Source organism: Micromys minutus (assembly GCF_963924665.1).
Source record: "Micromys minutus genome assembly, chromosome: 18".
Taxonomy (NCBI): Eukaryota; Metazoa; Chordata; class Mammalia; order Rodentia; family Muridae; genus Micromys; species Micromys minutus.
This window is the reverse complement of record NC_137953.1, coordinates 13943858-13971556: the sequence shown is the minus strand read 5'-3', so window position 1 is coordinate 13971556 and position 27699 is coordinate 13943858. Positions and strand designations below refer to the sequence as shown.

Below are 27699 nucleotides of genomic sequence, written 5' to 3'. Positions count from 1 at the left end.
ATGGCTTAACCTCCTCAACCTTTCCCCACCCATCTTTCTCCTGTCCAATTATACATCGCCTTAAAATAAATCTACAATCCTATCCCAGTGTGCTGGGGAATTAACCGTGGTCTCATGCAATTGTAGGCATGTTGTACCAATTGGTTCCATCACTAGAGCCCCAGTTTTATAAAGTCTGCTGCATTTTAATATAGTTGCTTGCATGTCACTGCTGATACCGCTTTGAAGCAGCGATATGTCTGCTCATTTCCCAAGGCTTCCCAAACCTCAATTCTGAGCGAAGTATAGTAGTTTGTACCTTTAATCCCAGGATTGAAAGAGGCAAGTGGATCTGAGTTCAAGGGTATATACTGAGAATGTCTAAAGAAAATCCTAACCTTTGATCCTGATTCTATTGGATATTAATTCTAACACCAAAATTTCGATTCCCAAATCATCTTGCTTTAAAATGTATGAATTGAGCCAGATGGCACAAGCCTTGAATCCCAAGACTTGGGAGGCAGAGGCAGGTAGATCTCTGTAAATTCAAGGTTAGCCTGGGCTACACAGAGAAACCCTGTTTCAAATTACAAGTAAATCTTCCCATACAAGCATGACACAAAAGCTGGGTATGGTGTCCCATGATGTAATCTTGGCATTCAGGATACTGAGACAGGTTGCTTGCCCTTCCTAGCCATCATGGGGTTCAATGGGAATGTCTAAGTCTAATATACAAGTAAAAATAAAGGGTCCCATCATAGCAAAAAACCTGAGCATCATTTAGGAATGTGGTGCTAGAGTAGTGTGGGCATGTAGGTGGTAGGCTGTGTGTAGATCTACAGCAAACAGACCACTTAGAGAGTCATATGCTGAGAGATGGCCAACATTAAGAATCCTGTAAGAATTTGTGCAATCTGATGAACAAAGAATGGAAAGCAATAAAAACTAAGCAGAGAACTGAGACAAAGATAAAACTTGAGGCATAGCTGAGACAGTAAAACAGTGGTGGTTAACTTTGGCACAGAATATGTTTTATTAATACTGGAGATTAAAGACTGACAAGACAAACAGCAGACACTGTATAGGTAGGCCTATATCATTCTCAGTTGAGTTCATGGCTCAGTAATGGTTTGCTAAGGAGGATGTTAAGTTACATGTATCAAATGGATCAGAAAGTCATTACATATTCCTGTCAAGGGTTTTCTTCAGCTTGCTTCAAACCAATGTTCAGTTAAGTCCTGGGTGGGAAGAGGCATACCAGAAATGCCACAATGCCAAAGGCATTGCTACCCACCTGCACAGATGCCAGTGGGCAGAGGTGATTGCCTTCCTGGCAGCCAGCTTCTCCTTTATTTGCCCTCTGTCCTTTACCAAAGTTGCTTTGTAGGTAATTAATCAGCTGCAATCCACCCACTCCTCAACCCCACATCACTCCAATGCCTTAATCTGTAGGTGAGTAGGACAGTTTATGAAGACTGGGCCCTAGCCTAAAATACCACACCTCTCTATAACCATGGATGCAGGCAGAGCAGATAAAGCTGCTCGATGCAAAACCTGGAAGGAGTGTATGGGTTGGTGACAGAAAGAACCCTGCAGATGTTTGTAACTGGCTTCCATTAGTATTTTTAAGAAACAGACCAATATACTGTCATAACACTTTATATCCTTTTATCATTACTAGCCCTCTAGATCTCTTTAAATATCTATGAAGAACGTACCCACATAAAACCAAAATCTTTTTTTGGCAGAGGGGGAGTGGATGGAGGACCTCATGGGCTTAGGCAAGAGCTATACCTTTCTTACTCCCTAAGCATAAGCATTCTGGGATATTCTACTTCAAGTGCTCATCCCTAAAATTCTTGGGTATTCTAGTTAGAAGATGACAAAAGTCTGGGACATAGTTTCCTTCAAAAGTCTGGGACATAGTTTCCTTAATAAAGTGTCTGCATTGTGGGTAGGAGGACACCAGTTCAGATCCCTGTTAAACTGCTGTCCAACTAGTCTAACTGAATGTGCAGTCTCCCTCTGTCTTCTATATGAATATGTACATGCCTATAAAGAACCAAATACAATATTAGATTTTTAAAATAATGCACTTACATTGCTTTATTGATTGGTTTTACAATTCAGGCAGCCAAAACCAGTAGCTTTCTTCTGATTTAATTAGTTCTAAGACCATCCACCTTTTTAAGTACTCCCCAAACTGGGATACAATCAACTCAACAATAATTACGCATCTTCATGAAAACCAGTTTAAATTCGTCTCTAGGCCGGCGGCAGGTAGACAGCAAAGGCCTGTGGGTCTAACATGATAGTCTTCAGACACTGTGTTTATGTGGGATTTGTTCTCCAAAAGACAGACTTCGGTGTTTATTGCTGTCTTGGCAAAAAAACTGGCCTGATGTGCATCTTTATGGTACTGCAGATCAACCCCAGGGTCTTATTTCTGGGCCAGTGCAACACCACAGAGCTTATATTAGATCCCAGCCCTGTATCTGTTTATTTTACCACTTCTAACATTCCAGCAGCTACTGTGAGCCACCTCTCTTCATTTGTCTTCATTGATGTCACTGTCACTGTCACTGCTGCTTTCTCCGTCGCTACTGTTGAGTACAGTGACGTTACCCAAGGCTTCTCTGTAAGGGAGAAATGACATCATAACTTCAGCTCAGAGTCAGGAGTGTTTGGCATTTCTGATCACACAGTCATAGCAGTTTTGACAACAGATAAGGATCCCAAAACTGCACTGAACTATTATGAGAACAAAGAAAAAGTTCCAACAGCCAAATGTTTAAAGATGAAGCCTATAACAGGGAACCAGCCATTATATCACCAAACCCTGGCTTTGTGAGGGAAGCAGAGAGACAAGCACCATCAGAGGAGAGAGACAGACTCACTTTTGTTCTGGGTCAACTGTAAATTCCCTGATTACTCTCTGGGCAAGGCTCTCACTGATAGGCAAGCTGAAGACCCTTGCCAGCTTCACAAGCTCCACGGCCAGAGCAGTGCTACTGGAGGCTGCCGCTGTGTCCATAAACTCCTCCAACAACTCATTTCTGTGTAAAACAAAGCAAAACTGAACAACGCACATTTTTTCTACTACAGACGTATAATGCCCATAGAGGCCAGTGTCTGATTCCGTGGAATTGAAGTTTATGAGCCCCCACGTGGGTGCTGAGAACTAAACCTAAAGGAACAGCAAGCAAAGTGAGCCATTTCTTCAGTGCATCTATCTGACTTAATTTAACTTTAAATCAAATATTCATAGGCAAGACTCAGACTATATTAGTTAAATTCTCATTAGCTTTGGACAAAAGATAGAGGATAACATTCTACCACCACCACCACCCCATCACAAAATGAACAGGGAAAAGGCCTGCTTAGGATGCCCTGAATGGTAGGAGATAAGCTGCTTGCCTGTCTAAACAAAGAGCCCTCAAATGCAGTGGTTTAGGCATGTGAAGAAATTCCAACTGTGCACCTGACAAAGTCTAAGTGACTAATTCAAGCCCGTATCAGGTGAGGTCCCTGAGTCTCAACGTACCTGGGAATCCTGTTATGCTTTTTGAAAAGTGCCAACATTTTCCTGTGGAAGAAGAGCAAACATGACTGCTAACAGAACAAGTGGCAACTAGACAAAGCCAGGCTTTCCTCAGATTCAGAAGCTACGTGACCTATGTCACCTATCCAAACTTTCTGGATTCCTGTGGGCTCCACAGGTTCCCAGTCTGGGTGCACAAATTCAACAGGTAAATCTGAGATGTGGACGATTTAGAAAAGCTAGTTATATCCTCCAGGGGGGAACCTACCCTACACTGTGCAGATTACAGGAGGCATGGGCATAGCCTACTCCCCTCTGGAAGCCTCAGTCTGCACTGAAACTCCATTATGAAGAACAGGCTCAGATTAAGGCAACAGTCTCATGTATGTGAATGCCAACAGCCTGCCACATGCAAGACAGAGGCAAAATACATACATTCAGCTCCCATGACTCAGCTGAGGTCCGTACCCCTGCGCCAATCATCACGGCCTGCTTCATAGTGTGTTCAACCCACCAGACTGTGAGAATGCTAGCAGGTCCCGTTTGAGTGACATACAAGCAAAAAACAAGTTTCAAACATCTTTTCTGGAGAATTGTCAGGTATATTCGGACTGGCAATGAATGTCCAATACATTCATGCCCCCCCACCACAGTGTGACAAAGAGAGGGAGGAGGGGTGGGGGAATGAAATAAAAACTAGATTTAAGGGCTGGAGAGATGGCTCAGTGGTTAAGAGCACTGATTGCTCTTCCAGAGGTCCTGAGTGCAATTCCCAGCAACCACATGGTGGCTCAACCATCTGTAATGAGATCTGATGCCCTCTTGTGTGTCTGAAGACAGCTACAGTGTATTCATATACATAAAAGAAATAAATCCTTTAAAAATCAATAAAGATAAGATTAAAAAAATGTATGTGTTGCATGAGCTTACATTTTCAAAGTGTGCTTTTCTCATCACTCAAAACCACAAGGCAGAAGAATGAGACTGAATTTCTTGCCCACTAAGACACAAAAAGCTGAAAGGTATGGAATAGACAACTCTCAGCTCACCGGTGCACCCTCTTTAGTACATCACACATACTGGTCTTGTTTAACTGGTATTTACAAGTGTCCAGAAGAACCTCATGTATATTTGGGTTTGTAGAGAATATTCACCTATCAACCTAAGTAATGTTTTAGCTCTAGGAATGATTGTTAGAACTTATACTTGGAAATGTATACTCACCAGGCTTCCTCGGTTCTGCCTCCTCTTAAAAAAAGGACAGCTATATATTGTAAAGGGTTGGCTGGCCAATCAAGAGCAGTCTGCCGGGCATCCTGGTTTTCATATGTCGATTTGATATCAGCAGCACAGTCAGCAAATGCAACCTGAAGCTGAGAGGCTCTAAGAGTCAGCAGAACTGTTTAATTGGTCTGACAATTTAAAATAAAGAACTATCACATGCACAGCAAACAAGAAACACAACAATGAAAAGACGATTTGACTTGTCCTGGGATAGTGCAATTAACTCTATGTTTGAAATATATTAAGAGTTTCCTTTAAATGGTTTTAATTTATTGACTGTGTATACACATGTGCACATAAGTGTGCCAGAACCCATATATAGAGGTCAGAGGACAACTTAGGGGAAATTGGTTCTCTCCTTCTAGGTAGGACCCAGGAAAAGAACTCAGGTCATCAGACTTGGCAGAAAACACCTTTATCCACTGACACACCTCTGACATATCTTTCCAGGTAGTGGTAGCGGTAGCAGCAGCAGCAGCAGCAGCAGCAGCAGTAGTAGTAGTAATAAAATGAAAATAAGTTTGAATAAAAAAGTTTTGTTATGTATGGGTATTTTGTCTGCACATGCATAAGTGTGCCTGATGCCTGCAGAGGCCAGTTTGGAAGTGGAGGCACAGACAGTTGTGAACGTCCACAAGGGTGCTGGGAATCTAACCAGGGTACTTGGGAAGAAGAACAAGTTGCCCTTAACCACTGAGCCACCTCTCCAGCTTGTATTTTTCTTTCTTTTGCGTGTGGGAGATAAATGCATTTGAGTGCAGATGTTTGTGAGTGTCTGATTGAGGACTGGAAATTGACTCCTGATCCTCTAGAAGAACAGCAAGTGCTTTTCCTAGGAGCCAGCTCTCTAACTCATGGAATAATTATTATTAAAACAACCTGGCATTCATTGTCACAACTCTTCCTGTTGCCCACTTTAGACTAGAGGAATGAGGTTAACACTAAGATTGGTATCCTGCTAATGGTAATACATGTTTAACCTAAACCTACATTTGTGCATGGAAATCCCATGAGGACTTAAGAAGATAGAAGTATCAGCAAATATAGATCAGTACACATCTCATGATGGTGGTGGGGGTGGAACTTGGGCTTCAAGCCAGCCTTACCTCTGGAGGGTGTTTATCCCGGGCCATGAGCATCAGCACTTCTTCTCTCAGGGCGCCCCGAAAAGTATGGCCGTATTCTTTACTATCTTAAAGAAAAAGAAAATAACACAATAACCCAGATGCAAAACATCTGGTGAACTTTTATCCATCACTGACTTTTATCTTCTGGTGGGGTTAGAACTACATTTATTAGAATTAAAGAAAACTTTAGTTCCACCACTCTGGGAGGCAGAGGCTGGTCTACAAAATTGAGTACCAGGGGAATCAGAGCTACAAGTGAGACCTGTTGCCAGATGCCCATCAGGACTGTTTGTAGTCAATGTACAAAGGCCTGTGTACGATACTTGGTAAGACACAAAGCTGGACTTGGGTACTAATTTCTCACACTGACACCAGAAAAATCTTATTTTCCACATGTGTACTCATCCAATATAACATGAGCAATGGCCTTTTAAGTTTGACCTTAACAAATATGTTAAGTTCCATTAAGAATGGAGGCTTTCAGTCTTTTGTTTTTGTTTGGTTCTGTAAATATTTATTTTATATATAAGTACACTGTAGCTGTCTTCACACACACCAGAAGAGGCCATCAGATCTCATTACAGATGGTATGAGCCACCATGTGGTTGCTGGGATTTGAACTCTGGAAGAACACTCAGTGCTCTTAACCACTGAGCCATCCCTCCACCCCCTTTCAGTCTTAAAAATGTTAATGTGTTGATCATCAGTCATGTAAGATAGCACTGGCACAAAACTGTCACCAACCTTTCCAAATCTGAGGAACCATTTCTAGCCTATTGGCCACATCCAATGCTTGAAGAAGACCTATGAATATTTGGGAGTGGGGAAGTAATACCTGATGGAGAGAAATAGAAACATGACTCTAAAGCATCCATCAGAAGAAACAAACTCACATGTTCATCTACAGAGACGAAAGAGGAGCAATGGAATCTCTTACCGAAGGTATGAGGTCCTTATACCACTTCAAGGTGACATCAATTTGTTCCAGTGAACAGATCAAACTGAAAAACTTCGAACTGAGGAGAGAAAAAGTGTGTTTAGATTAAAGTGTAGGTCTAACAATAAGGTATGATTAGTGAAATTTCAGTAGAATCATTAATATGTTAAATCATAAATTTTAAAGTTTACTATTTTAGGTCAGTGTGGTGTGTAAAAGCCTGGCAACCCTAGAACACAAGTAATAAAGGCAGGAGAGAACTTACTCCACAAAGGTTCCCTTTGACACCCTCCTCCATTGGGTTGTGCAAACAATAAAAAATATTCATAATTTCAAGTCAGAACGGTGAATGATTGATAACTACTAAACTTCCCAGCTGAGTGAGATCTTTGATCCTCAGCTGGACTATTTGAGCTGCCTGCTCAGTACTTGTGCTCAGATCCTAGAAAGCAGTTACCTCAAATAACATCTGTATTCAAAGTACTCAGTGGGGAAACAAGAACCCTGACACAAAAAAAAACAACCCTCACATATAACAGTATAAAGTGCAACAAAGAAAATAAAATCTCTATGTACACATAAGAGACTAGTCATAATATTACCACTACTTTTCAATGTTTTGTGTGTGCACATGCACACAGGTGCACCTGCCTGTCTAAGTGCATGTAGGAGAAGGAGTTGTGTCTCAGATGTCTTCCTCAACTGCCTCTCCATCATCTCACTGAGCCTGGAATTCCACTCTTGTGTCCACCGTGCCCCTGAGATCTGTGTCAAACACTAGCTCCAACAATGTGTTCAGAGGTGCAAGGAGAAATGGGGATTGGTGACAATGTAAAAAGCAAACACAAACACACACACACACACACACACACACACACTCTGGTGGACGAAACAGCTCCAACAACTTTACACACATATTAATATATACATACATACAGTCATTCAATCATACACATTGACACATTGGGTGGATGGAGTAATACTCCAACCACTTTACATACATACATACAGACAGACATACACAGAAAGACAGATACACAGAGCGGCACACACACATTTTGAGGATGGAACAAGCTTCAACAGCAGGCTTGAACTTTATATACGCATAGACTTAAGATGGAGCAAACTCCAGTAAGCTGATTCCAACAACTTTATTTTTTTCTCTTAGCTCTTTTCTACCACCTAAGACAAAGTTCTTCATGTAAGAAAAACCTAATAGTTACAAGTTACATCATGTCCAAAAAACGATCACCACAAAAACACATTCCTCACAAACAGATTTAAAATCATTATACAAAAGGAAATTACAATAGAATTATGTATTATTCTTTTGGATTTCATACATAACTAAACATTCCCCATTTTTCTTTCCACAAATTCACCGTAACACCAAAGCAATAATTCTTTTGTTACTAACAAAGTTTAAGCAATCCAGTCTATAGTAGCAAGTTTTTGCCTATGCTTAGTTGATGACAATTTGTACTTAGCAAGAAAGATCATCTATCTTATGTCTTGTTCAGCTAAACTAGCTAATCATCTATTCTTTATCCTTATATTCATAATAGAATTATTTACTCTTTATCCACAATCCGGTCTTTTCATAGTGCACATTAAAACCTATGGCCACATCTCTAGATCATAAGATCCCAGAACTCACACCCAACCTAGAATGTTTGGATTATCAACTTGTCCTAAGCCTATTTTTCTTTTCCAAGTACAATCATGTGCTTGTAATGCATGAAAACTCACTGTATTCCTTTTCTTGCCTATGTAGCCCTCACTATGCTACAAAGGAGGGCACATGTTCTACTCTTAGTTCTGACTCTATTACATCTTTCTGGCAAAGCAACTTAAAACTTTCTATCAACTGCCCTAACTTCCTAATACCATTTAAATCAAATCAGGGAGTCTGAAAAATCATTAGTTCGTCTAAACTACCTTATTTTTTGAAAGTTCATCTTCATATTGATCTGCAGGAAGGTTGCCCGACAGAGTGGGCTGTGTTCCAAGAGGCAATCATACCACACAGGATGTATGAGGAAATATAGCAATGACACAGAGAAAGCAAGGCAGTGGGAAGAAGTAATCTGCAGACAAAAGCTGAGGTACAGCCATTATAGCTGTGTAAAATGGAGGACTATCTCTAAAAAGCTCACTTGTCTACTGTAGGTCCTCCCGTATGCCATCTACCATTAAGCTTTGCTCCATCTACCCAGTGTGTGTGTGCATGTGTGTATAATGTTGTTGGAGCTTGCTTCACCCACCACGTATGTATGTATGTATGTATGTATGTATGTATGTATGTATGTATGTATGTAAGTAAGTATGTAAGTATGTATGTATGTATGTATGTATGAAGTTGCTGTCAGAGCTTGCTTCAACCACCAAGTGTGAGCACATGCCTGCCTTACATTGTCACTAGTCCTACATCCCCTCCTTAAATCGCTGAACCTTGTCAGAGCTGGTCTTCTACAGATCTACCCATTTCTACTTCCTGCTTCATCGTGGGGTTACAGACACACACCAGCAGTCGGGGCAAGGAACCCAAACCTAAGAACTTATGCTCATACTTTACCCATGGAGCCAGCTCCTCAGCCCCACTGCTTTCATCTCCAAGTGCTCACTTACACGTACCTAAAACAGTCTCTAAGGTCCTCCCACTGCAGAATCTAGCAACTAAACTGGAAGGAGGGAGCTAGAAAGATGGCTCAAAGAGTTAAGAGCCCTTGGTCCAAAATCATGAGGACTAGAGTTTGGATTCTGGCAACTATGTAACAAACAAGGCAAGTGCTTATGGGCAACTCCAAAGCAGGACAGAGATAGAAGCTGGCTGGGCTTCCAAACTAGCTGAGACACAGGCCCAGGTTCAGGGATAGATCCTGCCTTAGAGGAACAGGTAGAGAATGACGGAGGAAAATTCCTGGAATGCTCTTCTGGTTTTCGCTTGCTCGCTTGCGCGCGTGTGCACACACACACACAAGCACACGTATAATAAATCTTTAAAAATATTAACATACTTACTAATAATACAGTTTACGTTGAAGATCATGTCCAATCAGTTTCCGGTTGTCTCCCGTGTTTAAAAGACCATGTACTTGGTAAGCAAGCTCTAAATCTCTGAGAGATGAACACTGAAAATTTGCAAGTAGTATTACCCATTCTTATAAGCCAATGGCTCAACAGAGTGAAAAAAAAAAAGTATGTTATTTCTTTGTATCAATACTTAATACTAGATCAAATATATTGATAGACAGCAAAAAATTAAGAAGGAATTGGTGGGTAAAGTAAATCCTAGCTTTATGAAATTTAAGACAAAATTTACATTAGCAATTCTACCAATGTAGTATCAAAATCACGAGACAGCTTCTATTTCTACTTCCTGCCTTGAAAGGCCACAGCTCAATCTCCTGTAAATACCATATAAACTCTCAGAGAAAAAGCTCAGAGGACAGACACTAGGCTGCCAAACAATTATGTGAACAGGATGCTCTCTACTCATACCTAGAACATGAGATTTCTCCTGTGACGATGATGGAATGAAAACAAACATAACCTATTTCCATCACTTTACAAAGCTAACGGGAAAAATATTCTGAAAACTATCAAAACAGGCAGAGAAAAGGCAACACTATAATAGAGATGGGATATAGACTGTGGAGAAAACAGGAGAAGCAAAGACATGAACAGGAGTCACACAGATGCCAACAGTTACAGGCAAAACAAGGAAGCAGAGGAACCTTTGGAGCAGGGATAGCTAAAGTAATAAAGTGGCACTTACCACAGTTATCGCCGACTGAAAAAATTTATCTGAAAACCAAAGTTCACAAGAGGTTTGGTTGGTGTGGATATAACATTATTTTCCTGTCAATAACATTAATATGCTACAGACATCCTTGGCTTTTCAGAATGTTTAATCCAAATAGTTACTTAACTAAATAAACAGTGCTCTCAACACAAGGCCTCTAGTGGCGGTCAGGTAAACCACCCTCACTAGATGGGGAAAGCACAGGTAACTTCTGTACCTACCATCATCGAGGTCCCGTGGAGAAAAGGTTCTTCCCTCTAATTCATTCATAATATCATAGATGATGAAAGATGGTACTTTTACAGAGCTACCTGCAAAAAAGCAAGGCAAATGGGTTTTCATCCATAAGCACTACCAACTCCATAGTCCTAAGGTACAGAAACCTCCTATCTGTAGCCTCCATCTTTAGCCTAAGACCTAGAAGAAAGCTGGGCAGGGCCAAAACCTCGCTATAGTCCAAAGCCCCATCCACCCTGTGTTCCATCTAGACTTCACCCTTACCACCTCTTAAGAAGCTCAAAATTTCTTTGGAACAGGACAAGTACCCACACCCCCTATACCAAACCAACACTTAACTATTGAGTGGTACCTGTGTTCCTTTAAAGTCAAGTCAGACAAGGAAGCCAAGACCAAACCCAACTGCAGATTTAGTGGATGGGGTGGTTCTTAGAAGTCACACAAGCCATACACACTTACGAATCCCAACATTAAGGTAGGAAGACCATGAGTCAGAGGTTTACCTGAGCTACATAGCAAGTTCAAGACACTATGCTACACAGCAAAATAACTGGGTTTTTTAAGACAACTGAATACTAATATGGCAATTATTTCATTACTACTTCAAAGCTGTAATGTTACTACTGTCATAAATGGTAACGTAAGCATCTGATATACAGGATGTCTGATATATGACTCCCAGGTTGTAATCCACTGATACACGTGAATGTGTACTATATTTGAGTAGGTGTTCCCAAAGTCCAGAAGAGTATACCAGATCATGTGTCCTCTAGATCAGCAAGTTCTCTTAGCCATTACTCTAGTGGTTCTCAACCTGTGGGTCAAAACACCTCATCAAATGACTCTTTCACAGGGGATGCATATCAGATATGTACATAACAGTTCATAATAGTACCAAAATTACAGTTATGAAGTAGCAACAAAAGTAATTTTATGGACGGGGTCACCACAACATGAGGAAGTGCACATGAGTTAAGAACCACTGAGTTAAACCATCTCTTTGGCCCTCAAAACTCTATTTCTATATATAGAAAAAAAATCTGTGTACAAAAATCATTAAAAAATGAGTCATAGACTATGATGTAAGACCTAGCACTCTGAAACTGCTAGAGAAACCACCAAAGGGACACTTCAAAACAATGGCACAGCAAGAACTCTCTGAAAAGGACATCAGTAGCACAGTGTATGTGGCAAATGATTATTAATGTGAGGTATTGTTAAGGTAGGAAGACCATGGATCAGGTTTACCTGTGAGCTGCTTCTGAGATCCCCTAGTCCCTTCCTCCCATCTCGCCACACAACACCGAGATCCACTACCCAGTCTGGCTTCACATCGGTTCTGGAATCCAACTTAAGTTCTCAGGGTTTGCAAGGCAAGCACTTAGCCCACTGAATTATCAGCCTTCTTGAAACAGGGTCTGTCTTGGTACGTTGATAAAATACAATGACAAGAGCAACTGAAGGGAAGAGGAGCTAGGTTGGATCGCACCAAGGACAAGGATCTAACTGTTTCTCTCAGGACTGTGTGTACTACTACTATGCCTGTGATCTGAGGACCAAAGACTCTAGTTTTTAGATTGTGTGACAAGAATTTAGAGACTAACCTATCTTCCTAGTTCTCCTCTATCTCTTTTTCTGAGACTCATATAGGTAAATATTTGCTAACTTGAAAAACATCTGACATGCTTGCTCTGACTTCTCAAACTCTGTGATTATAGGCAAGTGCCACCAGGTCTGAAATACTCAATGGAGCAACAGTTAAGCCTCACTTGTAAAACAGACTTGGAGACAATCATATTAAGTTATTATGTTACACTCACAAATACTGTACTTCTCTTTCAAACAGTATCTAGATTACACAGAGGCATGTCTTCGTTCGTATGTGAGATGTGAACAGAGGAATCACTGTGAGGAAAATGACCAACGGGCATAGATGGCAGCACAGGGCACATCATGGGCACTGAGATGGCTCCATGTTGCAGAAGGGCAACTGCTGCCAAACCTGATGATGGAGTTTGACTTTTAGGACCCACAAAAGAAATGACTGGTAAGGCTTAATGTCAAGATTTAAAAACAAACAAACAAACAAAATCAAAAAAAAACTTAAACTACTTAATTACTTATGGCTACTAAGTTATTATAACGAGCAGCACAGTTCTAAAGACCAAAAGGTAACCTTAACTACAACCCACCTTGACTACTTTTGTGTAGTGCAAGAAAGATATAGTACTCGTGACAGCCTTCACCAAGTTTGTATTTTATTTTGCAATCAAGGGCACTACCCACCCTCAAGATTAAACCATTGCTCAAACTATAAATGCTAGTTTTTGAATTTTCTTGTTTTAGAAATACTAAAAGTTGGAGTCATGCATGTCTCCAACCTTTATTCTGCTTTGGCCTCCTAAGTGCTGGTACGGGCATGCAGCACCATGTAGGGCTCAATTCTATTTTTATTTCATGTTGATGGGGTCTGTATGCTTAAGCATGTCTGGGGCCCCTGCAGGCCAGAAATAGCTTTGGATCTCCTGTGACTGGAGTTATGATTTTAAGCTAGAGTGTGGGTGCTGGGAATTGAACCTGACCTGGGTCTTCTGGAAGAACAGTAAAGTGTTCTTAACCCTGAGCCATCTTTCCAGCCTGCCTCTGAACTCTTTTATTTATTTTTCTTCCTAAAAACATGGTTTATGTAGTCTTGGCTGTCCTGGTATGCCCTCCATAGACCAGGCTGTCTACTCAAAGATCCACCTGCCTCCAGTCCTGAGTGTTGGGGTTAAAGAAAGGTACTTACTCACCACTATGCCCAGCAAATTCTCTATTCTTAATTCATATAAACTTTAACAATTACAACACAACAGAGAAGGTCAATTACATACAAATCAAGATAGTGTAAGGTTATACATACCTCTCGGATAAAACAGTTTAATAATATGATGGTATGTTGCAAGTGAGGGTTCTCAAAATTACCAGGGAGATAAAGAAGAAAAAAAAAAAAAAAAAAAAACAACAGTAAAAACACAGCTATCCAAAATAGAGCTGAAACACAATATTACTATTCTACTCCTCTGAAGACAAGTTTTAGCTCATCTCATAAGAAGGCGAGGCTACCCTAAAGACAGAGTACTTTGTCATATTCATACGAGTGTGACCAATCGCTGAGAAGAGCAAAGCACCATGAAGCCAATCAATGTTCATCTAATCTTCAATTAAATAATTACTGAAATGTCTACAACATGTTACCACATAATTTGAGTTAGAGTATCTAATCATGCTAGAAAATGTTCTGGAATTGAAAGCTGTCTAATAAAGCAATCAATTTCCATCAAAATCAAGAGAGCTACAGAAAAAATGTCTTTCAAATGTTTACAATTATTTTTCCTGATATTTTTGTCTAGGGTTGAATGCTGAGATAGACACAACAAACACAAAGGGCCAACTGCACGTGAAGTTACGTGTGCAGTAAGAAAACCCTACCAGAATGATGACACTTCCTGGTTTTGTGGCTGATTCCAATGGCCACCTCAGTCCCTCATCTTTAGTGTAGATTCCTTACCTATCCCAATATGTTTCATTTCACGTAATATCTGTAAGGCTGGTAACCTTCCAAGTGAGTAAAACTTCCGGAGACATTTCAATATTGTATTAAAAGTCTGCAGGTTTGGTTTTACCTTCTGTGCAACCATATGTTTCAGTAGATCCTGGGTGAATCCAAAACAGGAAATATTTTTTACTCCAAGGTAATTTGCCAAAACTGTTGAGAGAACTTTATTTTGTGGCTACATATAAAATACATTAACACTAATACTCCCAATTAAGAAGTATAAGCTTTAATAAACAAACAGCTTGGTTTGGTGGCCTACATCTTTAACCCAGCACCTGAGAGTCAGAAACAAAAGATCTCTGTGGGTTCAAAGCAAGCCCGGCTGACATATCAAGTTCCAAGCCAGTAAGGGCTACACAGTGAGGTCTTTTCTTAAAGAAAACCAGCCTGTGCAGGGCCAGCAATCCCACCCTCTAGTAAAGCCTAACACTGTTATGGGATCAAGGAGCCCCTGTCTCTCCATCCACCCATTCACCCCAAGGAATCAAGGTATCTATCTGCAATCTTCTATCAAATTGAGACAAAACAAACATATAAAATAACCTAGAACAGATCACTATGGTATAAAAACATTTTTAAGTTTTGCCCAAAATCCTTTCTGGTGTTTTTCAATTTGTCATCTCTGGCCAGAATTATAATAGGTATGTTACTTTTATAACTTACAACAAAAACAATTACAGTGAACTGTTCCAGCTCTCCCTGAATTCTTGCTATATGGTGACTGATGAATCAGTACTTTCTTTTCTCCTGGTAGACAGGCACAAAGCAGTTGTTCCATGAAAGCATTGACTGCCACAGAAAGGCTAAACTAATCTTCATTAGTAAAAGGTAGTTGCTTACCAGTATATCATTCCATTTTTCCTCAAATTTCTCATTGAGTATAAATGTTTTTGCTTCAATCAATGCATTAAATGTGTATACATCAGCTGTAAAAGGAAAAGTACTTTAACAAAACTTGATGTTGAAAACTCACCTCATAAAAGCTGAAAATAAGGAAATGGTCAATCTTGGTTCGTAGCTAATCTCAGTAAGACCTTAGAACTAGTTATGTACTCCATTTTAATCATGAGGGAGAAAGATAAACAACCCCCTCCCCACACACTAGAGCAAAATCTAAAGATTTCAGTGAATCTAGTGAGAGCAGCAGTTCCCAACCTGTGTGGGTCACGATCCTTTGTGTGTGTGGGTGGGGGGGGGTGTCACACATCAGACATTACATTACAATCCAGGACAGTAGCAAAAGTGTAGATATGAAGTAGCAATGAAAATGCTTTTGAGTTCAAGGTCACCACAACATGAAGAACTATATTAAAAGGTTGAGAACCACTGTGTTAGAGGAAGACACAGGTGTGAGGGGTCCTTAAACTCACCACTAAGTCTGTTATTTAATAACTCTGTGTACAAGTTCAACGCCTGTGCATAAGCTCGGTGCTGGAGAGGAAAAAGCGAACATCATCAAAGTCTCCCCAACTGGGAACGTGAGCACACAACACAGAAGGCTGCTATTCTCAGGAAGCTTGTAGCCCCGTGTAGTGGGTTTCTTCCAGGAGGCAATGGCAATGCCTAGAGACAGTTTCAGTTGTCACAACTGAGGATGAGGCAGAAACATGTTACTCACATCTGATGGGCAGAAATAAGGAAGGCAACATACTTGGACATCTTCCAACATATAGGAAAGCTTCCACCAAGCCCTCTGCTCTAAAATGTTAGTCTAAGTTGGGAGCTCAGCTCAGTCCTTAAGATAGTTTGGTGCTCAATCCAAAGGACTGGAACCCTCAATCCCATACCCATGTTAGGAGACTCACAAGTGCCTGTGGGAACTCTGGCTCCAAAAACCCAACACCCACCCTCACCTCCTATAAACTTGAAAGGGTAGCACAGGTAATTAATTTCAGAGAGCCTATCAGAAAAGTTTTCTTTTTCTTTGGGGGGGGGGGGCAGGTATTGTGGAAGCACTTATAATGAAACAGGCAAGCAGATTTTTTTTTCTTTTTTTGAAGTTAAGCCCTGTCTGCTAGTCTAGCCAGTTAAGGTTAGAGACCCTGTCTCAAATATTTTAACTTTCTCATGTTATGTTTATTAAAAAATGAAGCAAATACACATCTTGCTTAAAAATGACTCCCAAAATATCACATTATGCATATATTCATGATCCCAGGCATTGTGCAACTTTGTTAGTATAGGGGTAGAAAAGAACAAACCCAACGGACCTTCAAGACAAAAATAGACAAAGAAAGGTACCTTCACCATCCCTCGGATCATCGTGCAGTAGGAATGTGCATTTTTCTCTGGCATCAGAGCGAAGATTCTCTCAGCATTGTTTTGTGCTCTAGAAACATGAGAATAAACATCAACTGGAGAAAGGCATAGAGAAAACTAGTGGTGAGTACCACCACCTTCTGGCAATGTACATAACTGCTATGACCAAGTGCAGCAGGCTATCACCTCAAAGTTGGTTGTCTAGACATTCACAGCTCCCAGGGCTATGACCAGGAATGACAAGTGGTTACTAACATCTAAGAAATGCCCAGGTCAAATACAAAGAACAAGAAATATAGCAGAGGCTGTTTCTCTCCCCCACAACAAAATTCCCCAAGGTAACCTTGCTCCTAAGTCTTTTCATATTCTAACATGAGTAGTTTTGCCTCTTTACTAGAGGATAAGAAAATGGTACTTAACTTGTATAAATGGTCCTGTATACCGAACACCCAAGAATATAAGCTAAGATCTTACTACAAGTCCATGTGTGTGCATCTGTTTGAGTGTGTGCCAGTGTCCAAGGAGATGACATCTCCCAGAGCTGGAATTATATACAAGATACTGGAAACAGAAACTTGGAACCTCAGTGAGAATAGGATATTCTCTTAACGACTGAGCTATTTTTCTAAACCAAATCTCTGGTATTAATGGTTGCCTTTCTTCTCTATAAAATACAGTATAAGCCACTAGTGATGCTGCACACGTCTTATACCTGTGAGCAGAGGCAGATATGGCCCATGTCTGAGGCTGGCCTGGGCTATATAAGTGGAATCTTTAAAAATGCAGTAACCAAGAAACCAGGTATAGTGGAGCACACTTTAATCCCAGCACTCAGGAGACACAAGGATCTCTGAGTTTGATGCTAGCCCATTCTACATAGTGAGCTCCAGGAAACCAAGACTACAGTTTCTGTCTCATGAAACAACAAAAAAGACAAAAGGTATAAACTATGAACATACAGATTGTAGAACACATTTGTAAAATGAAAAAATGTTTCTGCTTTAGAATATTTTATAAGATTGCAACTCCAGCATAATTTTTTATGTACTGCGAAATTCCCACAACACAAGGTTTTCATGTTTAACATACTTCCAAGGGCCAGACGCCATCTTGGATGGTTGATTATTTTCCTCTGTAGCTTCTTCCTAGAACAAATGAAATACAAGATAAGACAATGCTTGCTTGCAATCTACTTTTAAAAAATCAGAAAAAGAAATAATAGATCATCAAAACACAAAGGAAACCCCCAAAACTGTTCAGACCCATAGTTAATCCCTTCAGTGTGAAAATTAGTGCATACTGAGGAAAGCAAAGTCAGATTTGTCACCTTTGTCTTATTTCCAGATATCATACATTTAAAATCTGACCAGGCTGGCCTCAAATCTGCCCTCTGCCTCTGTGCTGGGATTAAAGGTGTGAGCCAGCATACCCAGCAATGTGTAGCTAGGCCTAATAATAAAGCCTACAAGCCAGCTACTTAGGAGGTCAAGGCATGTGGAATTTGAATTTAAGGCTAGTCCAATCAACTTAATTAGCAAGATCTTTATTTAAAAAAATAAGCCAACTCAAACAAAGAAACAAAAAACAGGGCTGGGCATGGTGATGTACACCTTTAATCCCAGCACTTGGAAGACAGAGGCAATTAGATCTCAGTGAGTTTTAGGTCAACCTGGTCTACAGAGTGAATGCCAGGACAGCCAGGGCACAGAGAGACCTTTATTTCAAAATAACAAAACAGGGCTGAAGAGATGGCTCAGCCATTAAGAGAAACTGACTGTTGTTCCAGAGGTCCTGAGTTCAAGTCCCAGCAACCACATGGTGGCTCACAACCATCTGGAATGGGATCTGATGCCCTCTTCCCATGTTTCTGAAGACAGCTACAGTGTACTCATATACATAAAATAAATAAATCTAAAACAAAACAAAAAACCCAAACAAGCAACAAAAATTCTAAAACAACAACAACAAAACAAACAAAAAAGTTGGGGGGAGTAAAGATTGTTTCCCAATTCAGTAGTTGCCTATAATATGGAGGGCCTAGGTTCACCTTCCTATAAGATAAGCCCACTGAAGCTATAAAGGTGAAAATTATGTCATTTGTAAGAAAATGAGTGGAACTAGAGATTATTTACAGTTTAAAAAACCTGACGTTGTTTGCTTTTTTCTCATATGCATAATCTCCTAAAACATACACATCATAAAAACAAAGTAGAAAGGGAATTTGGGAAGATGGAAAAGACCACTGGAAAAGGAAGGGGAAGAAGGAAGGAGGAGGGAGTATAATTAAAATATATTACATTATAGGTATGAAAGTGTCATAACAAAACACGCTATTCTGTATAATACACACTGACCACAAATGAATGCAAAACACCGTTCACATGTCTCTGTCATGCTTATCGAAGGCTACCGTGCCACCTAAGTACAGAACCCTTTTCTACTAGGACACATGGCACAGAATCCTAACCCACTGAGAAAAATATTATTTTAGAAACAAAAAGCCAAAGTTTTTAAATATTTTTTTTCCTTACCAAGTTTTCCAAATGTTCAGTTTGTTGAAAAGGATAGTCAGCTGGGGGCTCTTGGTCACCATAGTAACACAGTAAGTCCAAAAGACTATTAGTTGTTTCAAGAGAGACTGTGGTTCCTGTGGTTAGGAGAAAACAAACAAACAAACAAACAAACAAACAAAACCAAAGAAATGTTCACAACACCCAACAACCAAAGCCTGCTGAGTAAAATTGCTCACGTTTTTTTCTACTGATGGTGGTTTATTTGGCTACATACTTAATTAATCCCTACTACCATGTTACCATGGCTTTGTGCTGATTCTGTCCCAATGCCCCTGTACTGGCTGGTTTTGTGTTAACCTGACACAGGCTGGAGTTATCACAGAGAAAGGAGTCTCAGTTGAGGAAATGCCTCCATGAGACCCAGTTGTAAAGCATTTTCTCAACTAGTGGTCAAATGGGTAGGGCCCAGCCCACTGTGGGCGGTGCCAGCCCTGGGCTGATGGTCTTAGGCTCTCTAAGAAAGCAAGCTGAGCAGGCCAGTAAGTGGAAGAAAATATTTTGGGTTCAAATAATATGTTCAATGATTTGTCCAGTTTGTTTTTTTTTATGTTCAGCAACATTTTTATTCTAATTCACTTGACAGCAGTGTAGACTCCTAAAATGTAGTAACACCTGACTTTGAAGAGACCACATGTATATTTGCAGTAGCTTATCAGTCATATTACCTAGAATTATATTCATTAACAAAGTCATCCAGCTCTAATTCAAAACACAACAGAACATTAGTTAGATGCTCAGAAAAATTACATGGTCTTTTCTAGACTACTAAGCGAGCCAGAATCCTATTGATAGCAAAGTCCTTCCCTGATCCTTATTGAACAAGTCTTTCTTTTACAACATTTCTCTGGGGCTGAAAAGATGTTTAGTAGTTAAGAGCACTGGCTGCTCTTTCATAGGACCTAGTTTGATTCCCATCACAACAGTGGTAAAATAACCATCTATAAGTGCAGTTAAGGAAGATCAGAGGCCCTCTCCTGGTCTCCCCAGACACTAGGCCCACAAATGATACAGATACACATGCAAGCAAAACACAAACAGAAAGTTTTCTGTTTTATTTGGCTCTGCCTTCTCACACCTAATGCTAAGCAGAGGCAGCGAACAAGCCTGCACTTGTAATTTCAGTGAAGCTAGAGCAGAAGATGAACTATGTGTATTACCCCACGTAAATCACAAGCAACACCATCAAGCAGAATGAGCACTGTTTGCTACTTTTACTCATAGCTAACGGGACCATAGAAAACGGCCCCATATTCCAAGAGGGGCTCTGACTGAAAGGAGTCACCTGCTTGCAAGAGTTGGTCAAAGATGTCCACAGAAGCTTTGACTTTTTTGAGTTTGATTCGTTCCTTCAGGGCAGCCTCACTCACATCTTCAATCTGAGGTTCAAAGCACTCAGGCATTAAGCACTACAACAGGAGGAGAGAATGACTACAGACTGGCCACAGGAGCATCCAGAGACCCAAGTAAACTGGCTGTTCCAGCTCCTGTGTCCTGCACCACACAATACTTACATCTGAACATAAATGTCTTAGTACAAAAATCTAAAACAAAATAGACTAGTACAGACAAGAAAGGATGGTTAATGTCTGCAACCCGGACAGAAGACTGTTTAGCATCTCCTGACAATGAAAACTTAAAAACATTACAACATAAATATTCACTCCCTATTTCCAACCAATGGTCTCAACCTGAGGTTGATCTAAATACTTTGCTTCCAGGTGTTTTGATTTTGCTTCATTTACTGATTTTGCAAATATATTTCAAACAGGCACTACTTTACTCCATGTACTAAGCTAGGACTATGGATTCTAAGATTTTTAAAGAGGTGCTCTTCCTTCAAAGCACTCCTATTCTGATAGTTAATGCTGTCAAGGTGGAAAGACCCATTCTAAATCCACAGGTTCTGGATTGTATATAAAGTGAGCTAACCAGCAGGATGCACGGCTTCTGCTCCTATTTCGGTTATACTGTGACTATGTGTCTACTGCTCTTGCTAACATGCTTTCCCTACCATGATGTGCTGTATTTCCTTAAACTCTAAAATGAACTAAAACTTTCCCTCATTAAATTGCTTGTCAGATATTTTGTCATAGCAGAGAGCTTACAAGAGGGTCTATGGTTCATCACCAACACAAACCCTCAGAAACAGAGCCAATTACAGTACAGTGTACAAGGTAGGAGACCCCACAAGGCTTCCAGCAAGTGACACTGAAGCCAAGCATATGAGCACTGCCAGCCAAAAGGGCAAGTGGTGGGCCAACAAATGAGCATTTTACAACTGTCCAGTACTCTTACTACACAACTGTGTCGTCTTGCTGGTCAGTCACATAAGCTGCAGATAAGAGGAAGATGGCTTGTTTAGGTGTGAGTTTGGGTGAGAATGGGGAAGGAAAGATGAGCTGCCTAGGAAGGCGTTTCCACTCATACTGTTTAACTGACTGCAGTGGCTGCTAATCAATCTACAGACATCTGGACCACAATTCCTGGACCAGTGCAGGCTGTAAAAAGAGAAAAACGGAGCATAGAGCCCTCATAAAGGCATTTATAAGGAAATGCCAGAAGCCACTGGAGGTCCCTGAAAAGAAACTGTCACAGAGAAGATTCACACACAAAATGAATTTTAAAAGGCTAGCAAAGGTTCTCATTCCAATACCTGGGCACTAATTGGCTAAATCAGCTGTGGAAGTGAGATTTAATTTGTATTCGAATTACTATATAAAAGACACAATCACCTCTACTTACTGGTATATGAGGCTCAGCTATATCCTTTTGGAAATATTTGGGATGTGAATTAATAATAAACTTTGCTGCAGTCTCTCCAGACTTCTTTGCCAATAAAAATGAACGCTACATAAGAAAAATACAAATTAGCACTTACATATAATTTAGACTCCAACAAAACTACACCCTCAGCAAAAATTGCTCTCCCCCTGCCAAAGAATACAATAATACAAGAAGTCCCAACTATAAACCAAGATACAGTACTTCACACATCTCATTCCTGAGTATGCTATTAATTTCAGGTCATGTTTTATATACAATACACCACAGACAAAGACACATATGGTTTGCCTAAGTGTCAGTTAAGACCCTAAGATTAAAAAAACAACAAAAACTAAACCAAAACCCTTTTCAGAAACAATACTTAAATATTTCTTTGATAAAATTAAGATTTAGAGTCTGCCAATTTGCCAGTATTTGTAAGCTCATCAAGGATTCTTATTTTAATCATTTAGCTACTTATATATTCTTACAGAAACAAGTAAGGCTTTTAAAAATTACTAGAAAAGTTACACAATATCACTCACAGACTCCACAGAAGAAGTCGGTATGAGGTAAGGATCATCTTGAAACGCATAAGGTGCAGCTGTGGGATCCTGTGGAAAAGGAACAAACATTGTTTTAGATTTTCCCTAAATTTCTCTAAGCTTTAATGATCATAAATTCTGTAAAATAAAGTTCTAGTTAGACAGGAAACATACATGTAGGAATATGGTCACATGCCTGCATATATACTAAAACACAAATCAATAAAAGACTTCCCTAATTTTAAATAATATAGAACCGGCAAATACAAACTCCCACAGCTCCATCTTTTTTTTCTTCTCTTGGTACTAGGATAGAACAGGCTCTCACATATTGATTAGTAAGCATTTTAGCAAAGTGCTACCTCCTCAGCCAGTTTCTTAGGATTTCAGTGAGTAGGCAGGACTATCACTGTTTTAAACTCTATGGCCCATGAATTAACTACTCCCGCCAACGGTTCCTGCAGGAAGATTTGCTTCACTGCAGTCACTTTGTGCCCATGTGCAGCTTTCCTTGGGAGTTGCTTCTCCAGGGGCTTGGGAACGGCTAGAGAGATACACTTGCCATGCAAGCACAAGTCACAGAACTCCTAAGTATGGGATGGGCATGCCAGCCCTTCCATAATTCTAGTGCTCAGAATTCGAGAGAAAAAAAGATACCCCGAATACTGGCTAGTTAAACTAGCCTTTTCACAATTGAGCTCTTGGTTCAGCTGAGATCTTGCCTCCAATGAATCAGGTGGACGGTTGTTGAGCAGTTCATTTGTCTGTAAATAGGTACCTAAAATGCTACTCAGAACTGGGACTCCTGGAGACCTAAGGAGGTATCAAACTTAGAGTCACCCTCTTAGAGTTAGGGCATTCTATGTGGATGGCTGACCTCAGAGTTGTAACACTCCTGTCTTAGTCCACAATACTTCCCAAGTTATGAGTTTTCACAACCACACCCAGATTTGCTTTCTTTGGGGAGTGGGATTGGGGGGTCTATCCTAGAACTCATAATGTAGATCAGACTCGCTTCAAACTCAGAGATCCTCCAGACTCTGCCTCCCAAGCGCTGGAATTAAAGGCATGTCTACTACACCCATGAAAAGATCTATATTTTGACCAGTGTATTACCACTAGCAGGAAAGACCCGTGCGTGTCTCAGACTCAGTACAAAGACAACGGCTGTGTATAGTTACCAAATCCCTCAGAAACAAGCACCTATTTTTTAACATATAATTCTTAATTTAATTAATTACTTCATGTCATTTTTAGAAACAGGTATCTCAAGCTTTTCCAGTAATAAAAAATTAGTATGATTTAGGCCTGGTAGTGGACATTTAAAAAATCCCAACACTTGGAAGGCAGAGGGAAGAGAATCTCTGAGCACAAGGCCAGCCCGATCTATATAGCAAGTACCAGGACAGCCAGAACTGTATTAGAACTGTATAGAGAGATACCCTGTCTCTAAAAGCAAACCAAAACTAACACACAATTATCAGTGTGCTACAAAAATACTACATGGGCAACACACCCTAAACAGCCCTATGATGGTCACTTCAAAACCTGTTTTCCCACTTTCCAAAAGGAGGGACTGAATTCGTTTTAAAGAAAATTTCTAGATATACAACAGTTCAATTGTGAATAGAGCTGTAACATTGAATGTGTTATTAACCTTTAAAATCCTACTTACCCTGTTTACTGTGGATGCAAGTGCCTGAAGAACAGCCACTTTATCCCTAGAATAAGAACCACAAGTCAACCTTTATCAAGACTATTCATACTCACAAAAATGAAAAAGTAATTCTACTCTTAGAGGACACTGGCATAAAACAAGGACAGTTCAGTTCTGACCTAGGGTCAGAACTTATTTCTCAAAGTCACTACCACCGAAATAGGTGACATTACTACAAATCCTATAGTCTCAGAGAACACATTTTCACTCTTGCTAATCTGAAGATTTTAAATTGTATTTCTTGTATAAATCTAGGTAGGCTTTTTGCCCTCTAAAATGACCTCATAATCTAACTAACTTTCTTCACCATGTCATTCCCATGTAAGGAAATCCACAACTATAACCTATTCACATCTTCTACGGCATTGTGGGATCTGGAAGATCACTGCTCTAAAGGACAAAGGCATGTGTAGTCTGAAAATACTAAGCCTAGAAACCAGAGGCTCCACATCAGGGCTCAATATCCACCCTACACCATTTCTTTTAACCAATGCCATTTCTTGTTTCCTAGCATTTTCCCCAGGCCACCTGAACTATCACCATAATCAACGATCACATTATATTCTGCCCTCCTGCACCCTTTACCTATGCATCTCACAAGAACTACCAAAAGGAAGCAGCATTTTTAATAAATGGCTGGCTGGCTTGGAACCCTATGACAAGACTCCAACTTCTACCAGAGTGCTGGGATTACAGGAGTATGCACTACAAAACAACACTCAATACATACCTAAATTCTGGCTAGCTATACGGGTAAAACTGCATACACACAGGATTATAAGATACAGCACAGGCAGGTGACAACTGGACTGTAGCACCCTGTAAATATTCCTCCTGTTATATTTCTGGGTATAGAGGTTGGCACAGGGCAGCACACAGGAATGCTATATTTGCAGGTAACCCAGTCCTCACTCAGATCCCGTGTACTATCTATCACACCTATTCTTGTTGAAAGACAGGGCATTACTGTATGAACTCACTAGATAGACTTGTCCTTAAATTCAGATATCCTTCTGCCTCTGCCTCCTGAGTGCTGAGGCTAAAGGGGTATGGTGCTATGATCAGCCATGCAGGGAAAACAAATGAATCTACTCATATTTATATAATGATATCATACAGCCACTAAAAATCAAAAGTATTATACGAAAAAGTACACCTAATAGTTCAATTATAAACTAAATATAGTTTACACATAAAATTATATCACAAGGAACTGCAACACAGTATTTGTCTACGTGTTAGGCACTGTTTAAATCTTTGTTTTATTCACAGCAAACACCCAACCACTTGCTAAATAAATAGCAAAATACTCACCATGTTTTCTTTTTTGGAATGACTATTTCTTTAACCCCTTACAGAGAAAAAACAAAAATAATCAATTTTCTCACAACACAAAAGATTTTTTTTTCATTAAAAAAAAATCTATTTCCATAGTTTTAAAATTACCTTCAATATCTGTTCCTTCAACCTTTGGGAGGGATTCACTTCCAGGATAAAATCTGCATTAAAATCAAATCAAACGCTAATGTTAGTACTGCTCACTGACGGTCTCAGCTCACCTCCACCTGCATGCATACATGTTGAGCCTCATTTTCTAATTACCATGGGTCAAATAGACTAGGCTCTATACCTATCACCAGCATGTGCTGGGAAAACGTGGTCAAAACAACACGATCAGTGCACATATAATAGGCAGTCGAGATTGATTGATTCATTGATTTCTGATGTTAGAAATCAAACCAGAGCTTCAACAATACTAGGCAAGCACTGGATCACTAAGCTACAGTCTCAGCCAAGATTTTTAAAACATGTAAACTCATCAAAAGGGGAAAATTTAGTAACATTGAAACAATCTGAACAGCTGGTTTGAAATACACAGAAATTAACCTGGGTTGGATCAATTCAGTTGAGGTGTTTTTATTAGACATCACCCAGACAGCAAAATCTTACCTCACTTAAAGCGATCAGAACAAAGCTAAAATCGCCCATGGCTTTATTATATTCTACTACTTTTAATAATTAACAATGTACTAACAACACAAGTCTTTTAACCACTATATTCTTAAGAGCCTCAAAAATTATTTTTGTCTCGAATAGAAATACCGGCTCATGACTAAGATTCAGAATAGCATATTCATGGATAACTCCACACTTAATATCCTAAAATAAAATCGACAGAGATAAAGGCATCATTTTACCTATTTTTAGAAAGCTTTTATTTTGTGTGATTGTACCCGAATGGCCACACTGCAACTTTGTGGAGCTGGTTTTCTCCTTCCAGTTTACCCTACAAAGTTCTCTCAGACAGTTATTACTACTTAGAATTCACTCTAGAGATTGGTCTACTATCAGCCAACTGAATATTTAACACTGAACACACAAGTTTTTATTCAGTAGGTGAATTTTAACTCAGTAGTAGAGTGGGTAATTAGCTCATACGAAGTCTTTGGATCAATACACAAACATAACTAAAATTGGGTTTCAAGTTTACACTACACCTAAATACCTCATATTTCCCCCCACGCCACTGTATGAAGGATGTAAAAAGAAATTACATAAATGTCCCCAGCTGTAACCATCACCAGATGGAAAGGCTATGATCAGACGTTTTATGGCTTTTCTGCTTTTACTAAGAGCCTAATCTTCTTAGCTCGATTTTCATAACACTCAGTCCACAATGGTAATAATAGCCTACCCTTTATTTGGAAAAGATCTAATACTTTGCCCTTTCCTTTTGGCAGGGTTAAAATGGATATGGGATGGGGGTTAAAGAAATTTGTGTAACGGCTTATAGAGGCACTCGTGGAATTGTAAACTTCACGAGAACAGGGCCCTAGTTTAAAAGGCAATTTTAATTCTATATAGTACTACAACCTACCAACAAAACTCTCCCGAAAGAACACTCGCAGTTCGAAATTCAACTCAATACGCCGCTACCTCGTGTTACCCTTGAGAGCGCGGGGCCTGCAGCAGGCAAATACCTTTGCATCTCACCTAGTTCACGACTCTCAGAGAAATGCAAGGCCAAACTCACTCCGGGTCTTCTTACCTGCAACATAGCTTCTGTTCACACACACCCGCCCCCCGAGTGGTCTGCAGCAAGACAAACCCGCTGCGAAAGGGCAAACGGCGAGCGACTACCGCCGCCGCCGCCATCTTCGGCCTCGTCGCAGAGCACGTTGGGAACGCCCTCTGCTTACGGAGTCGAGGGGCGGGGCTGGCGTGGAATGTCTCATCTCTAAATGGGTGGTTACCAGGTCAAGTTTGGCAAGATTAGCAAAGGAGCGCTCAGTAAATATCATTCACCTCGAATGAATTTACTTAATATGCCGTC

General features: G+C 40.1%; 1 protein-coding gene across 1 annotated transcript; it reads right to left on the bottom strand.

Annotated features, from left to right (window-relative positions):
* Positions 1-243: 243 nt before the first annotated feature.
* On the bottom strand, positions 244-27543 carry PTCD3 (pentatricopeptide repeat domain 3). Its single transcript, XM_080932255.1, has 24 exons — positions 27415-27543; positions 25812-25864; positions 25680-25716; positions 24324-24369; positions 22649-22717; positions 22083-22187; positions 20623-20746; positions 19299-19414; positions 17857-17912; positions 16750-16837; positions 15879-15939; positions 15349-15434; positions 14461-14605; positions 13813-13863; positions 10895-10984; positions 10647-10675; positions 9890-9999; positions 6869-6947; positions 6676-6766; positions 5911-5996; positions 4745-4893; positions 3524-3565; positions 2877-3035; positions 244-2615 (listed from the first exon to the last, which is right to left on the bottom strand). Exons 1-24 carry the CDS (start codon positions 27519-27521, stop codon positions 2528-2530), a joined length of 2067 nt encoding a protein of 688 aa, XP_080788381.1. The 5' UTR covers positions 27522-27543; the 3' UTR covers positions 244-2527.
* Positions 27544-27699: the final 156 nt, after the last annotated feature.